The sequence below is a fragment of the Limanda limanda genome, chromosome 14 (assembly GCF_963576545.1).
Source record: "Limanda limanda chromosome 14, fLimLim1.1, whole genome shotgun sequence".
Lineage (NCBI taxonomy): Eukaryota > Metazoa > Chordata > Actinopteri > Pleuronectiformes > Pleuronectidae > Limanda > Limanda limanda.
The window spans coordinates 6,068,658-6,086,469 of record NC_083649.1 but is presented as its reverse complement, the minus strand read 5'-3'; the positions used below and the strand labels follow the sequence as shown (position 1 = coordinate 6,086,469).

Below are 17,812 nucleotides of genomic sequence, written 5' to 3'. Positions count from 1 at the left end.
AATAAACAATTACAACTTGTCAAATTTAATTTAATTACACTAAAATATTACAGTTAACCACAGCTCTGGTGTTAATCGTCCTCCTCAATCGTCAAAATTTCAGATCTCTTAATTGCTACGAGCAATGTGCGAGTAATATGAAGACGAGAGGTGGAAGAAAAATAAAGTGAGGTTCAGTGATGATGAAGATGATGAAACATCAGCGCTGTCAACGTGTGTGTGTGAGGAAGAGAGAGAGAAAGAGAGAGAGAGGGGGAGATAGAGAGAGGAAGGTTTGGGGTCAGAGGCTAAGTGAAATATATCCCCACTCCGAGGCATGCAGGAGAGAGGATGCAGGAAGCTGAGGGCCGGAGATAAGGGCACAGACGTGGGCGATAAGCACCCAAACACCTGTGAGGGAAGCTGCAGCTCCAAGCCTCAGACCCGACGCTTCACAGGAGGCAATAAAACACCAGCAGGGAAGGAAGGAGGAACGTATATGAACAAAACCATCAGAGGGAAACCGCTGCTGCTGCTGCTGCTGCTGCTGCTGCTGCTGGTTTTCTCTCCCAGCAGACGAGAGCGGCGGGTGAGGACTTTAGAGAGCGGTGGTGGCGTTGGTGGGGACGGATAAAAACTCCATCCTGTTTTACACCGTGCTTAATGGCAGATGGCGGGAGCCTACAGCATCATTTGTAAGGGCAGCGGCGAGACAGGAGTGGCAGAAATGATGCTGTTTGAGTCATGACATGTCAGAGCCCACCGCCTCAATGATCAGTCCAGGAAATGGAATGGCTTTTTTTTTTTTTTTTCTTTCATCCTCTCTTTCTCTTTACTATCCCACTCTCGCCTTTCACGGCCCAGGGACAAACAGAGCAACACAAAACAATCTGGGAGCGGTCAAGAGAGACCTTGGAGACGCCTGACAGCCGGGCAGTAAACAAGAGAGACAGGATTCATAACGTGTCAGGAGAGAAATTCATGGGATGATTATGGTGGAGTTGGGGGGGGGGGGGGTGGGGGGTGAAACGACCATCTGACCGATTAAATGATGCTCGCCATCAAATAACTCGTCAGGGGCATTCTGGGAATTACGACGCCAATTAAAGACAGACTGATATGATTAGAACCTGACGTTCTCCAGTGTTTGGTCCGTGTGATTAATGAGTCGATCTCACAGGAAACAATATGAATCTCATCTTTTAATCACAATAATAAATGTTGTAATTCCAGGGCTCAGTCTGTGCTGTGACGACTATATTATATTTATTGTATTTTTGACTAAATATCTGTTTTAGGCTAAAAAAAAACTGAATAAAATAAGCTGAATTAAAATTAAATAAATTTATTACCTTTATTGGAAATGCAACTTAAGAGTTATAGTGCACACACAAATTAAATGCTAATTCTTTTTTATTTAATTATTTAATTAAATAGGTTGATGGTTCGTCAAAAAGTTTTTGGTGAACTTTAAACGATGCACATGAATTGCAGATACGGCCTGTGGCTCCGTTAGATATGTGTTACGCAATGTCAGATTTAAATATATTCAAGATTCGAGGCCAAGTTTTCAGGGACTTAAACTAAGAGTCGGTTAGGAGCCAAAAAATCTGGAGCCAAATATAACTTATTTAATATTCTCAGTTGCACTTTTAGAGTCCTTTGACAGAATCTGAAATGTATAGAACAGAAATGGAATAGCAGAGTTCATCTTTTTCCTGATGTAATGAAGAAATATGTTTTATAGCAGAAGGTGAAATGACGATGCAGTTCTAGCAAAACTGGTCTATACTCTACTGGCTTTTCCATGAAAACCCCTGAAACCCAGATTTTAAATTTCATACATTCTGCTTTGTTTAAATCTCATCTAATAAAGGAAGAGTTTGAAACCAGAGTAGTTTAATAAACACAGATCTGTTCTGCGTGTGTTCTCCGACATTACACCCGGGCGACTTACACTGTTTCCAAACATTCCTGCTCTTCAAGCAGACAAATCTCCCTTCAATTCAATCCCACCCCCCCATTCACCTCGCATGTGAGGGGGGGGGGCGGCCGGCCGTTCCATCATCAGCTCCCTCCCTCTGCTAATCTCTCTGGGCGTCTTCGGTCAGCAAATACATAAATCAATTATAGTTTTAAGCTTTATGCCATGATTTACCCAACTGATCCCTCCTGGATTACAGCGCAGCTTAAAACGTGTCGGTCGGCGCTGAGGCTCCGAGTCGCCTTGACATTCATTGCCCCCCCCGGCACGCCGCTCGGCGAGCAGCATGTCAGACGCCACCGACACGGACGGGAGAGCGTTCTGAGCCGGGCGACGGTCAGAGAGGCCGCTCGGCGATAACACAAGGACCTTCCTCCTCCTCCTCCTCCTCTGTAGTAGTAGTAGTAGTAAAATTGTCATTCCTTAGAGTGTTCACCCTGATAACCTAAATGTGTCAGAGGTCCAGGGTCTAGACGGAGAGTGTTGATTAACCTGAGGAGGAGGAAGGTCTTTAAATCATTAACATGAAACACTACACGCTCGTGGGTCAGGTGTCAAAATATGAGGCAAAGAATCCTGCTCATTAACAACAAGAGCAAAACACTCAAGACAGCGAAGAGACTGATTTCACACTGACACAGATCTAAATGTGAAATTATATAAATAACTAAATAATTAAATAAAGACTCACCAATCAGGTGCTACTGGCCAATAAATGTGTGTTCCCATAAATAATAAAATAAAAGAACATGCACTAACTTTGGATTTTGGCAGAAACATAAACGGTCAAATAAAATTTAAATACATTAAATACTACTTGGGATGGAAGTACATGAAGTACAGTTACTTAGTTGGGCTACTGTACCTTGTTTTCATGTATCTGTACTTTAGTTAAGTAGATTTATTTTTAGCTTACTTTCACTTTTACTTCACAAATATAAGTTTTTTTTAATGCCACTGTATTTTTTACGGGAGGTTTTCATTAGGGAATAGAATACACTCACTTTACTTTCACTTGAGTACATTGTTGTCTCTTTATTTTCTACTTTTAGCTAAGTTAAGTACTTTCACCACCACTGCGTACTATGACATATCTAGAAAAGTACTTCAGTATTTAATTAATTAATTAATGTAAACACAAGATTTGTTATCTAATAAAAGCTGGAATCCTACATTTTATCAGATAACTAACAAGCTGGTTTTTTTGGCAAATTACATCTTTGATTTGACGAAAGTTAGGTTGATATTGTTTTCTATATTTCAACAGAAATATTATCATCCAGGACATTTAATGTACGTATAGTGACAGAAATGCAGCGTGTTTTCCTTTAAAAAGCTGTGAATTCATGAATTATATATAAAGTGACCATATTAGCAGATAATTTCACAAAAGCTTAAAAAAGCAAATCTACTTTTTTTCAGTTTTGTCCTCGAATCTCTAAAATCTAATCTGCCTGTTAACAAATTTGGCTCCTGACCAATCATCATCACATCGTTTGCGTATTGGTCAATATTACACAAAACCTGTTGGACAGATTCTCACCAAACTCTGTGGAAAGATGCGGTACAGGTTCGGATGGAGGATATTTTTCCCATAATTCATGGATCAAGGAGAAAAAACTATTTAAACTATTCAACACAATGTCTCTTCACTGTAACATTAATTCTAATAGGTATATCTAACTCTCTCTTCCACCTGTTGGATCCAACCTGGTTCCTCTGCCTCTGAGCATCGAGCTGGACTCCAACATCCCACATGTCTCCGCTCCGGCCTCAGTTTCCTACCTGAGCTCCTCTGTGACAGGTGACTGCTGGGAGAACGGGGGGGGGTATTTTCATGAGCAGCTTCTTAGCGTGCTGGTATCACTCCTCTGGGGCCCCTTGCCAATCTCTGGCAAACCATTCAAGTGGCAACAAAGAGGCTAATTAGAAGCTCTCTCGCTGGTTTGATACTTCCCAGGGAGGCTCGGGGGCCTCGGAGGTGGCGGTGGCAGCTCTCTCCACACACACACACACACAACACACACACACACACACACAGACACACACAGGACATTTGTGAGCACACTTGGGTAGACCCTTTGGCTCCGGCACATTTGCTCATTGTGCCCGTCCTCCCTCCGGTCCGCCGGAGCGATAGAATCCGAGCGAGAGGGAAGCGACACATCTTCTTTCATGTGGCCGGGACCCAGAGAGCGGATGCTAATGGGATATCGATGGGATTAGAACCCAGAGCGTTCAGGTCCAGGAGAACACAGGCCGGGCTCCGTGAACTAGAACTAAAACCCACTCAGCTTTATGGCCAGATCATTCTCCTTCTATTGACTTGTGGCTGTTTTTTTAAATGGGAAAAGGTGACTTTAATACAGTAGGAGAAGTGAAGAGGGCGTGTTTATTATGATAAAAAGGGACAAAAACACAAAGAATCCGGCGTCACATCCACACACACACACACACACATTGTGTATTCACAGGAAACAGTGGCACAACCTCACCCCCCCCCCCCCATCAACACTTGCAGCAGCTTCTGGTGAGAGCAGATAGGAATCAGGAAGTTAAGGCCGATAACACATTTGCATGTCACCTGATAACTGGCTGTAATTAGTACTCCCGTTGAGCGCACCCCCCATCCACACACACACACACCACAACAACAACACAAATAAAAATAAACCAGCTCTCTTGGACACACACACACACACACACACACACACACACACAGGGCCAACTTCCAGTACAGTATGTTATCCTTTACCATAAGAGCTAAATCCTCAAGACAGGGAAGAGACTGATTTCACACTGACGCAGATATAAATGTGAAATATATAAATAACTAAATAATTAAATAATGACTCACCAATCAGAAATAAAATAGAAATAGAATAGAAATAAGAATAAAATAGTTAAACATGCACTAACTTTGAATTATGGTACAAATGTACACACACCACCACAACAACACAAAATAAAAACCCACGGCCAGCTTCCAGTACAGTATGTTATCCTTCTCCCTCCCTCCCTCCCTCCGGACCCCGCGGCCCCCCAGGGGACAAAGGAACGGGGGGCCTCCGTGTGTTCGTTTCATGGCCGCCGCTGCCACGCCGCATCAGCAGAGGCCACGTCTGCCGGGCGCCGCTCGCCACACGGAGGCAGCTGCTCGCGCCGAGTCAAGCTGCTAACTTTCATTGCACGGGCCCCTCCCTCCTCCACTCTTATCTGAGGGAGGGAGGGAGGGAGGGAGGTGATCTAATCAGCCGGCTGATTAGATCACCTCCCTCCCATTGCCATAGCCACTGTCTGGATGTTAAAGCCCCCCCCCCCCTAGTTCTCTTGGTGGTGCCCTTCTCTTTTTATCCCCTCCCTCCCTCCACTATACAGAAAAAAGCATCTCAAGTCTTTTTAAAAAGCAGCTTCACCACATGTGAGAAGGTGACTCGCCGCCTGACGGTAAAGAGCTTGATGTGTAATACGGTGTGTGTGTGTCTGTGTGTGTGTGTGTGTGTGTGTGTGTGTGTGCAGTGAATTCCACATGATGTAGCCCCCCCCCTGTGTGTTAAGTCTTTAATCGATACATCTCCCTATCCTGACAGTAAGGACAGAGCCCGGATCTGAGATCACAGCGATGGCGGTGTAAATCTTTACGGTTCAACCAGAGCCTTTTAAAGCCTTGTCTATAATTGGGCTCCAGCCAGCAGCTGCCTCAGCCGCAGCCATCACCGCGGACCCCCGGTCAAAGCTTCGGTTCCTCGGGGGGCACAAACAAACCCAGAGGAAGAGGCACCTGTGTGAGGATGAAGAGGAAGACGAGCTGGCAGCCAGACCTGAAGAAGCCCTCTCTGTCTCTGTTTGTGGTTTGGAGGTTTTTCTTGGAGAGGGTTTCATTCTTTTTTCCGTCGAGTGAGGCTTTTTTTGTGTGCTATTGGATTATTACACCAACATGTACTGTACCTCTGAGTGCAAGTCGGGAGGACTTAGCTCACTGAGTGATTTCAAATAGAGGGTAATCCACTGCCATGTAATAGAAGCTTTGTTGCTGGGCTGCTTTCAGGAAACTGCAGGGAAACGCTTGCAGTGGAACAGGTTGGGCTCATAAGCTGCTGCTGCTGCTGCTTTGGTTTTTAGGTTATTGAGTCATTTTTATTTTAGGCCAGAGTTGAGGTACAGTATCCAGACAGATGATTACAGCGAATATCTGACAACAAGTGTGCATCACTTCTACAAACGGCCAGAAATATTCACTTCCTTTGAGTTGAGCGGAGGAAACCACCTCAGTTATCTGATAAGAGAGACGTGCACATGTTGCACATTCTGCATTAGGTGGGTGCACATGGAAGCCTGCTGCCACATGCACACTGGAAATTGAAATGCAAATCTCCAAATGAGCACGCTGGTAGATTTTGGAAGAAAATGCACAGATGCCTGATGGAAGAAAGAATAATCGCCCTCACAGTTTCTGATCTCTCTGAGCTGAATTAGATATTAAACCGAGAAAGAATATATATTGAGAAGTTGCTGCTATTTCATGTGGCCTGTTAGACATCCTGCATAAGGTGGGTGCACATGGATTCCTGCTGCCACACATGCACATTCAAATGCAATCTCCAAATGAGATGCACGCTGATAGATTTTGGAAGAAAACGCACAGATAAGATGGAAAAAAGAAAAATCGCCCTCAGTTTCTGATCTCTGAGCCTTTCAGACAGCTGCTGAATTAGATATTAAACCGCGAAATATTGAAAAGTTGCTGCTGTTTCATCGTAAGACTTTGTGTTGCTCCTGACGAGTGTCTCCCTGTAGGACACCATCGGAGTCTGATGATAACAGAACCACTGAACCATCATCATGCACACTGGAAATTGAAATGCAATCTCCAAATGAGATGCACACTTAAGATACGGATAAGATGGAAGAAAGAATAATCGCCCTCACTGTTTCTGATATCAATTCAGACAGCTGCTGAATTAGATATTAAACAAAAGTTGCTGCTATTTCATCGTAGGACTTTGTCTTCACGTGGCCTGTGTTGCTCCTGACGAGTGTCTCACTGTAGGACACCACCGGCTCTTGATGATAGCAGAACCACTGAACCATCCTTGTTTCTTTACCCGACCACCAGCCGCCCTCGTGCTGCTCGCTCCCCTGAACCCGACCACCTGCTGCTCCCGGCGTGAACGTAGAGGAAGAAAATGTGAGAAGGTGAAAAAACGCTGGTTAATGGTTGATAGCGGCCAAAGCACACAAGTGTCAGGGTGGAGGGAAATCAGCCCGAACGCCTTCCACCGGGTCTCACGGCGATGTGCAAGGTGTTTGTGTGTGTGTGTGTGTGTGTGTGTGTGTGTGCGTGTGTGCGTGTGTGTGTGTGTGTGTGTGTGCATACATCGTTATCACCTGCAACAAACGCTATGGTTTCCCCTATCTGCTCTGGATCTGCTCTTGGTTTACTGAGGAGGAGTGCCAAGGGTTATCTGTCCCCCTCTCTGATATGCACAGATAAGAGCCTTGGGCCCGCTGTTTAAACACCTGGGGCCCGGGGTATTGGGAGCGCCCTCCGCCCCCCCACCCACCCCCCCGCCTACCTCTGCCACAAAGGGAGAGGAAATGGAAGAGCAAACGCCGGCTGCTGCTTGCTGCTGCTGATGAAGAGGGGAATGTGTGTGTGTGAGAAGTAATGAACACAGGAGTGTGTGCGCGTGCTGAGGTTAATGCAGGGGTGATTATTCCCCCCCACCCACCCTACTCTCCCCCTGCTTACCCCAATACTTTAATCAATAATAAGAATAACAGGAGGAGAGAGGCAGCAGCGATGCTTTGACTTGTCTCAATCATCCACCCACCCTCCTCCTCCTCCTCCCTTCTCTGTTCCCTTTCTTTCCCGGGCTATGAAAAGACAGAGTTAAAGCATTGATGGTTTCCAGTAATGTTTAACGGCTATATGTTGGAAAAGCGCTCCTTTTAAAATAGGCTCTTTTTTCACTTATGGGATACGTACATTACAGCCAGGGTCAGTGATTTGCATGAGAATGGACGATTAAGTGAAAGAGATAAACCCAAGGCTAGTTTCCCGTGAATTGGATGCTGTGTTTGGAATACCAAGCAGTGGACTGGAGGGTTAGGCTTTTCCTTTTTTTTCCTCGGCCTCTGCAGAATTAGCCCCCGACTGCATCATGCATTTATTTCCCCACCAATAATCACTCAGGTCCCTTTTCCTGTGTTGATTATTTTCTCAGTGCAAGGGGGTTACTAAAATATTGCTGTAATCCCGTCTCACCCCGGGCTTCCTCCAGGAAATAAATCCCGGGCTTGTCAGAGGGGAAGTGGTGGTGTGGACGGCTGGAGGAGAAGTTGTTGTGGTCTTAGATTCGGTAAACTGACCCTCAGGTCCCGATGAAGTGTGGCCTTTATTTAGTTTTATACATTTCTCCGGAAGGCTACTCCGGAATAAGGCTGTGGATCATTTGAAATCTATCACTTTCAGGACCAATACGCTGCCTAATTCTCACCACAGGTCCCAGAACTACATCTTTTAAATATAAACTGTTGTCTATATACATGAAAGCAGCCCTACAAGCAAATTAGATTCGATTAAGAGGTGATCTGATTAAAAATGTACAATTCAATGGATTAAATTAGGAAATTCAGCCCTTTACTTCAAGGTTTGTTCCACATCTTATCAGCACATGTTGCTCAGGTCCCACGGGAGACTCCTCACAGACCACTTGTGGAAACCAAACACAAAGCAGTCAGTCTGCGTGGGTGTTTCTTTATGATATAATCCAGGGCACCGAGGAATGAAAGGGAGCAAAGACTGAAATTTATACAGGAAGTGGGTACTTTTCAACATAGACACACACACGCACACAGACACCTCACACCGGTGACCTGCGCCACATCTGGAAACAATTACGCTCGTGTTTGACTTGACCTGCTTGCACCACGTGAACTCTGCCAACTTCTTTTTTTTTTTTTTTTTTTATGTGTTTGTTGCCGAGGCGGTGGGTGAGGTGACCCTGACACGGAGGCGGTGGGGAAATGACGTGTAATTAGTCAGAGGGAACACGACTCCGCTCGGTCTGAAATAAAAACATCTTGTATTCACATCGGAAGAATCAGCACCTTGACAGGCCAGACACCCAAAAATAAAAAAATAAAGAGAAAGAAGGAGAGAGAGAGAGAGAGCACGGACTTGATTTGCTATCAAATGACCCAAAGTGGAATCTGTGAGGACACGTCTGAATTATCAAGCGTCTCAGGGAAGCACAGCCGAGCTTTCATGTGCGGATGGCAGAGCAGGCGGCCGATGATGCAATGTTTGATTTCCACACTCACTTCAGGAGGCTTTCAGGACAGCACGTACAATATTAAACAGTGTCGTGTCGGTGTATCAACCGGTCCAAATTAACCCATTAGTATGCTATGGGGGGGGCGAAGCGGCGAGATCAATGCATGAAACAGTTTGGAAATCTCCTTTGATACAAGATTTCCCAGCTTGAGCGAATTGATGAAATTCCTCTTGAAACGCAGGCAACCATTTCACACGCCAGACTTTCTTTTTTTTTTTTTTTTTTCTCCTCTTCTCCAGACAGAGACGAGTGTAGCCTGTCCTTTAGCACACAGCGACGCCACATCACTGCATCACTCACAGGAGCTGCAGAGCATTCGGAAGCTGTTGTCGGGCAATTCAAACAAAGATTAATAATGTCGGACCGAGCAGAAACGCCGTTTATATCCCCGTGAATAATGAGCTCTGATCGATAGCGAGCACTCTTTGTGTCAACGCCACCAAACTGCAAAGTAACCGACTGACCATCCGAATAGAAATCACTGCACAATAAGATTACTTCAGAACTGCAAACAAAGAACACCTCTCTTCGGGGGTAACAGCCATTCTGCAATATTCAGTGTTTTTTATGAGACGAGACCAAATCAGATTTGGAAGCGGAGAAGCTTGGGACTGGATCAGTGTGGCTCTCGGTCGTGCATACCAAGATACCGGCTGAGGCGCTAAGGGGAATGGGTGATCGGGTTCAGATCCTCATGTGAACTTTAACCACGCTGCATTCCGATTGATTTAAAACAAACACTGCAAGGTGAGAAGGTGGCTCTCAAGGTAAGGACAAGGCCTCTGGGTTCAAAAATAAATAAATAAAAAAGGACCAGTGACGGTGCAAGAACCGCACAAAGAAGTGACGCAAGTACATTCCACAGGACTGATAATGAAAGGTCAGAAAGATGCAGAGGTGCTGACCTCTGACCTGGAGTTATGAGGGAGGTTTGGAAAGAGTCTCCAGGTTAGTTCCAGTGTTCAGACTGAAGTTTCCAGGCCCTTGAGATCTATTTCCTCCACACTCCCCTTGTCCCTGGTCCCTGGTCCCAGGTTCAGCACTCATATCCTGGGCTGACCGCTTACTCCAATTATCAAGCTAATAAGGCTTCCCCCCCCTGTGCAGTTATGAGAAGGGGGAGGAGAGCGGGTCCGGGATAAGGGGGTATCACTTTTGGTAAGTGTGTTGTAGCTGCCACCCACAATTTGTAAGGTGTGAGTTAGAGTCTTAGACTGTTTCCTTGGCTTGGACTTTATTGAAGGGGAGGATCTCAGGAAACACAACTTATGTTTGGGTCAATTACTTAATTTAAAGAGATTCAGGAAATCTAAATTCATCTGTTCTCCATGAGGCCGACATTTAAATAGTCAAAGGCAAAACTTTAAAACCGAGAAAGGTTTAAAACAGAGTCACTGTTCCCAATAAAAAAACCTGATTAAATATGACTTTCGATTTCAGTTTCAAATAAACCAAACCACGTCTAAGAAATCTAGAATCAACCACTAGAACTGATTCATTGCAAAAATAAATATGCTGAAAAGCATCGTACATTTCAAGGCCAAGACAATTTGTAAAGTGTGAGTTAATGTCTTAGACTTATTCCTTGGCTTGGACTTTATTGAAGGGGAGGATCTCAGGAAACAGAACTTAGGTTTGTGTCAATTACTCAAATCACAGAGATTCAGAAAATCTAAATTCATCTGTTCTCCAAGAGGCAAAGTGTCAAATTCACAAAAGGCACAAACTGGTGACTTACAACCGAGAAAGGTTTAAAACCGAGTCACTGTTCCCCAAGACAATCCTGATTCAATATGACTTTCGATTTCAGTTTCACATAAACAAACCACGTCTAAGAAATCGAGAATCAACCACTAGAATTGATTCAAAGAAAAAAGAAATATACTCAAATCACAGAGATTCAGAAAATCTAAACTCATCTGTTCTCCATGAGGCCGACATTCAAATAGTCAAAAGGCAAAACCTGGTGACTTAAAACCGAGAAAGGTTTAAAACCGAGTCACTGTTCCCCACGACAATCCTCATTGAATATGACTTTCGATTTCAGTTTCACATAAACAAAACCACGTCCAAGAAATCTAGAATCAACCGCTAGAAAAAATAAAAATATATGCTCAAAAGCATGGTACATTTCAAGGCCAAGACAATAGGTAAGGTAGAGAACTTGGTCGTACCTGTGCTGCTCCACGGACTCGTTGTCTGGCAGCTCGGCTCCGCACACATTGCAGCGCTCGTGCTGGTTCCTGCCGTCCGGCTTCAGGCCGACCGCCAGCTCCCCCAGCTTGCTGAAGAACTCCCTCTGGATGAAGCTCTGCGGCAGGAGGGCGCCGTAGGCACTGAAGTCCATGGACATGGCCAGGGCCGGGGACATGGGGAGGGCGGAGGCCATGGACACCGGCATGGACATGATGCCGTCTGACTTGTGATTGACGGGTAGGGCGTACAGCGAAGCCAGGTGCTTCTCCGTCATCCCGGCCATCGCCTCCAGCCCCATCTGGCTGACCTCGGCGTGGTGGTCGCCCATGCCGTCGTCGCGGACGTAGTGCAGCTCCCGGGCGCTGGTGATCACGCTGCTCCGGGTCGGCGTGCCGGGGCCGTCCCGGTTCCGGTCCTCGCCGCTTCGCTCTCCGTTGCTGGAGGCGCTGGACTCCATGTTCTGAGGGCTGTCGTGGCCGTTGCCGCCCATGTCCACTTGCATCATCTCCGTCTTGATCTCGGTCATCAGGTGGTGGGCGTTGGCCTGGACGATTTGCTCGGCGGAGAAGCCCTGCTGCAGCAGAGACTGGCCGATGCTCATCAGGCTGTCCACGGCAGCTTTGGTGGGACTCAGGCTGGAGACGCTGAAGGAGGTGGACACCGAGGGACTCTGGTCCACCATCCCAGACAGGGAGACCTGCTGGGAATGGGTCAGATAGGGACTCACCATGGAATGCTGTTTAGAGTTCTTGGCTCCGTTGTGGCCCTTGCGCTCTTCATCCTCCTCCGTGCTGCCGTCGTTAGCCACGTCGTTCTCGTCCGAGGACTGGATGGTCTCCAGGATCTTCAGACACTGCTCCTCCAGGTACTCGATCTCCAGGATCTCGGCGGCGTACAGGAGGTCGTCCAGGTCCTCCACCTTGGCCTGTAGCGTGGCAGTGTAAGCGTACTCCAAAATCTGCTGGAAGGTCTTTGGTGAGAGGAAGTCCAGGGTGTAGTGCTGGCTGTTGCGGTGGAAGAGGATCTCGAACATCTTGCTGGTGCAGGCGAGCACGGTCCGGTGGGCGTGGAACTCCTGCGTGTCCACCATGATGACCACGTCACACAGCGTCCCGGCCAGACGCATCTGGTTGGCCTTCTGCAGCAGCGCCGTGGGGTGGTTGGGGTTCTGGAGCTGGATCACACCCATCTTAGTTAAATCCATTTTGTCGATGGCCGACTCATGAGGCTCGCCCCCCCCGCTCGCTCCGCAGTGTTTCTAGCTCTCTTTGTAAACAAGATGAAACCTGAGTGGAGACAGAATGAAAAAGAAAAATCAGAAAAGTTTTTTTCCACACTAAACCTCTTAAAAGCTTTGAAATCCAACAATTGGCAAAAAATGTAATAAAACGAATTAAATTCTAATTATTCTCCGTCGTGTTTGACAAAAGAACACTCGACAATTAAATGTTGACAATGGAAATGAAATGAATTCGTCAATAAATTCACCGTTTTCTAAATGGGGAAAAAAAAACGTGAAATCAGTGGAGTTGCAAATTGCAAACATCCTGCAGGGACATTGTTCTTTAAAAAAAAATCTGTGAATAGTATTGACTGTATATTTCCACAAATTGTGTAGCCCATGCATATCAATCAGTCCAACATATGCCACGTTAAAAGAGACGTCTTCATTGGGTTATCTGACTGGGGGACACACACCAGTTAAACAAGTGGGAGCTGTGGGATTTTGTCTTTTTCCAGTGCTGCTTCGGCTCACAAAGACCGAAATTAAATAGCATCTTACTCAGTATTCCCATCACAGACAGAGGGGTAGAGGGAGGGAGGGAGAGAGAGAGAGCAGCGGCCAGAAATGGGTGGAAAGGAAAGCAGGATGAGGCAAAAGCAACACACAACACACACACAACACACACACAACACACACACACAGCCTCTCCTCACAGTCACTAGTGTCCAAAATCCCGGATGATTTGTCTCTGTGACAGTTGTTAACTTGATTATTCGAGTCAACAGCGCCGGCGTGTTGCTCCGGCACGCCACACTCTGACCTGCGCTGGAACAACAAAGGCTCACATTTAATTGGTTTATGTGGATTTTTTGAAAAGGAGCGATCATCTCTGTGACTCGTGTTGACACACACTCGGCTCCAGCTGGAAAAAAGGTGTTTGTCCACCTGATATTGTGGATTATGAAAATCATAATAGCCACATCGTCTTTGCAAGTACATGTATTAGAGTTGCATGAATGGATGACTAAAAAGCCAAGTGCCTCCATTGACCCACATTCTGGATTGGATCATTGACGGACAGTTGTTTGTCCAGGCTATTGTGAGTCCAGCTTTTATTCTGTTAGGGAATTTCTTTCATAATCATTTTAGAATAACTCTGTCAAATAAAAGGTTTGTTTTCTGTTCAACAAATCAACAGGAGAAGTTTCTGAACATTTCCTTTTCCTTCCTCAATAAAGGGCACAGAGAGATAAAGGGAAATAGGAGCTCTGCAACAAGAGGTTCTTAAAATAAATAATAATCTACAAGTTCCAACAATAGAGAATTCCGTGTAAATCGTCTCTTATTAGCGTTAAGGGTCATGGAGAATAAATAACCATGTTGGGTCACTGGACAGTTTGTCTTTTTCTAGCACATTGACTCGATCGATATGTGAAAGGTAATGATGAAACCCTCGGGTTCTCACTCAGCCTCTCAGCCCACAGAGGTCACATAACCTCCAGACACTATCTTTATTACAGGTGAGCCAATATATATATATATATATATATATATATATATATATATATCTGCGATTTATGGCTCCACGTTAATGATCAGTGCTTGTTGCTCTGCAGGTTCCACCGGGACACGATGCAAAGTTGCACGTTCGTGGAGCATAAAAATAAATAATAAATAAAAAAAGGAGCTGCATGCGTGCGTGTCTAGACAGCGTTAATATTGGTCAGACGCTCCACACAAATTATACACAGGGTTATGCATTATGCAAAATTTAAAAAAAAAACACACATTAAGTACATTAAGCCGGAGGACAAAGCAGACCGAGGACAATAATAACCACGTTAGGGACAGACTTCACAGAGAGAATCAATCCGATCACGGGTTGTCTGCGATCACCAGCCACAACAAGAAGAAGAAGAAGAGACAGAATTCAATATTCCACACACACAGACACACACAATGGCACAACCCGGACACACACACACACACACACAACATAAAGTGTCCACGCTTCGATCGGAGGAACGCACAGGTGGACTTTGTTGGAATCGCGGCTGCGGAAGAAATCACGCGTGGAGCTCCGCGGAGGAGACACGGGGACAAACAGGAGAAAGTGAAGAAGAAGAGGAGGAAGAGGAAGAAGAGGAGGATCACACACAGGGTCGAGAACAAATCAATCTGCCGGTGCCCACCTCACGATCTGCTGCTGCGACCCCCGGGGACGAGCGATCGCACCTCCAGGTCCCCGTCAGCCAATCAATCAATCAATCAATCAATTAATTAATCAATCAATCAGTCTCCGTGCGTGTGACTGTACACTGCCGGGGATTCGCGGTTTGTTTTCTTGCGTGCAGCATGGGGGGGGAAACCAATGTATCTCCCGGTCCTCAGCGTGATGTCATCACGGCTAAACGAGCCACACACTCGTGTCCGTGCGCGTCTGGAGACACAACGAGGACGCGCACGGCTGCTAGTGTCTATAGTGTGTGTGTCTACAAAGAGAAACGCGTAGTGTCCGTCAAAAAGAAACAATGTGTCTCCCGGTGTACGAGCTCAGACCTCCTCCTCCGGCTGCAGGTCTCCGGCATACTAACACCAGCACACCGAGGGGGGGGGAGAGGAGAGAGAGAGGGAGAGAGAGAGAGGAGGTGGGGGGGGAGAGAGAGAGGGAGGGGGGGTTGCGTCAACCTTAACATCTCCACGATACGCGAGCGTGCGTAAAATGCAAACTTGGACACCTTGCACCGGGGACCAGGTGGACATACACTGGGGTTTGGGGACCAGGTGGACACACTGGTTCCCACCATAGACTGCTGGTTCCCAATCCCACTATAGACTGGTTCCCACTATAGACCGGTTCCCAGCGAGCAAGTGTGTCCAACTTGCTCCTGAGCCAAAGTGGCGTCCGCTGCTATAACTTCAGCGAGAGGTTGAACGAGGACAACACACACACACACTCACAGACACACACAGAGACAGTTACACACTCCGCGCTGCAGACACGCATCCAACACATCCATATGGTGAATGAAAGTGCGCAGAGGGAACCAGTGGAACCAGTGGAACCAGTGGAACCACGCATGCAGAGGAACCAGTGCAGCTGCAGCAGCGGCGGCGGCTCGGGCACTTGTCTCCCCGGGAACGAGGCTCCAGCTCCCGGGTACTCACCCTGCAAGTTGCGTCCCTGTGTGGTGGTGGTGGTGGTGGATCTCTCTCTCTCTCTCTCTCAACACACGCACTAACTCCTTTCTTCTTCTTCTTCTTCTTCTCCTTCTCTCAGCAGATCATCGCTGACGTCAACGCACCAGACTCTGAGCAGCCGGCGCGTCGCTCCTCGTCGGGTCTGTGGCTCCGGTCCTGAACACTGAGGAAGTGAGACACCTAGGGGGCTGTCGAGTGTCAGGCGGTTGCTGAGCAGGCGGCGGTGGCGGGGAAAAGGTGAGCCCCACCCCCCCGTCATCCATCCATCCATCCATCATTCATCCATCCATCCATCCCTCAATCCATCCATCCAGCTGTTTGAATGCACATGTTATTCCCCAAATACTCCAGTCATGCAGGGGCTCGATTCATAATTTGATGGTCCTATTGAGGTTGAGTGAAGTAGGAGAAAGCCCCCCCTCCTCCAACAACAAAACCCATTTTCAATTTATGTTTTTGAATATTCCCCAAAAAACAGTCATGCAAAATCCTGATGGTTGCAGATTATTATCATTTCACACTAAATTACAGTTTAAACACTTTTTTCTGATACTCATTTTCAAATTACTACCTCTGCTTTTATTACAGTTTTGTGAAGTAGGAGAAAAGTTGTTTCTGCTAATAAAATAAACACAGATAAATACTTAACCTCTTTGGCGGTGGTTATAAAAAATAAGATATCTATAGGTATTAAGTTGTAATGCTTCATAAATTCTGCAATATCTAAATTGTTGCAACAGTTTAAAGTAAGTAAGAGATCATCTCTAAGTCAGAGCAGGACAATGACCTGGTTATGAAATTATACAGTATTTACCATATACCCAAAATCCATGTCTCTTGAGAAACTGAATAAATAAATGGGTGAATAAAATTCAATTGTTAGTGAAAAATTACAAAAGAAAACAGTCAACAGAAACGTTTTCCTTGAATTCCTGTTACCCGTCATGAAGTTTCATCTGAAGTTATTGCAGATGTGCAGGTTTTAACTGTCACCCCAATATCCAAACCCATTTTTCAATTTAGTCAACGTGTTTAAATGGAAGCACAGATATGTGTGTAAGTGTTAGTCCGTGACAAAAGTTATACTTGAAAGGTTCCTTTTTTAAATTAACACATAATTAACTAATTTATGCTTTTGGATATTCCCCAAAAAACAGTCATGCAAAATCCTGATTGTTGCAGATTATAATCATTTCGCACTAAATTACAGTTTAATCACTTTTTTCTTTACACCCTGTTACGTTTCTTTCTCCTTGAATCAACAAGTTCTCATTTCAATTTACCACCTCTGCTTTTATAATTATTTTTTAAATCTGCCAACTGAACTTTAAAGAGCTGCACAGCTCATGAAATGACAAGTAAAGGATTATCGAAAGCTTTATTCTTCGCTACTTCTTAAATTTTCTTTTCAACAATTAACAGAAGCAGAAGTTTCTAAACACGTCTTCTCCTTCCTCTCAGCCAGAGAACAAGAAAAGAACAGAGAGGGAATGTCAGACCTGCAACAAGAAGATGACTTTAAAAAAACAAATAAATGTTAAATCACTTCAAACGCCTAAAATATTAAAGAATAGGGTATGTTTGGAATATTTAAAAAATAATCAAAATCATTCAAAAATCTGACAGTTGCAGATTCTAGGCCACACAATCATTTCACACTAAATTACAGTTTCTTTAAAACAATTCATTGTCTTAGTGTTTTATAAACTATAAACTCCTACATCCTGTTTTGTTTCTTTTCTCCTTGAATCAACAAGTTCTCATTTCATGCTTTTAATCATTATGTATAATCTGCCACTTGAACTTTAAAGAACTGTAAAATCCTGAAGTGAGAAGTAAAGGATTATCTAAAGCCAACGGTTTAGTAGATAAGAAGAGAATCGTAGT

At 45.3% G+C, this 17,812-nt stretch overlaps 1 protein-coding gene across 1 annotated transcript in view; it reads right to left on the bottom strand.

The window, feature by feature from the left end:
* zbtb16a (zinc finger and BTB domain containing 16a) overlaps positions 1–15,118 on the bottom strand; it is a 150,449-nt gene extending 135,331 nt beyond the window's left edge. Inside the window, exons 1-2 of the mRNA XM_061085685.1 lie at positions 14,917–15,118; positions 11,478–12,785 (exon numbers count right to left, since the gene is read on the bottom strand). Coding sequence (XP_060941668.1) covers positions 11,478–12,703 — 1,226 coding nt within the window. The 5' untranslated portion in view covers positions 12,704–12,785; positions 14,917–15,118. The remainder of the gene's footprint in view (positions 1–11,477; positions 12,786–14,916) is intronic.
* Between the last annotated feature and the right edge of the window lie 2,694 nt (positions 15,119–17,812).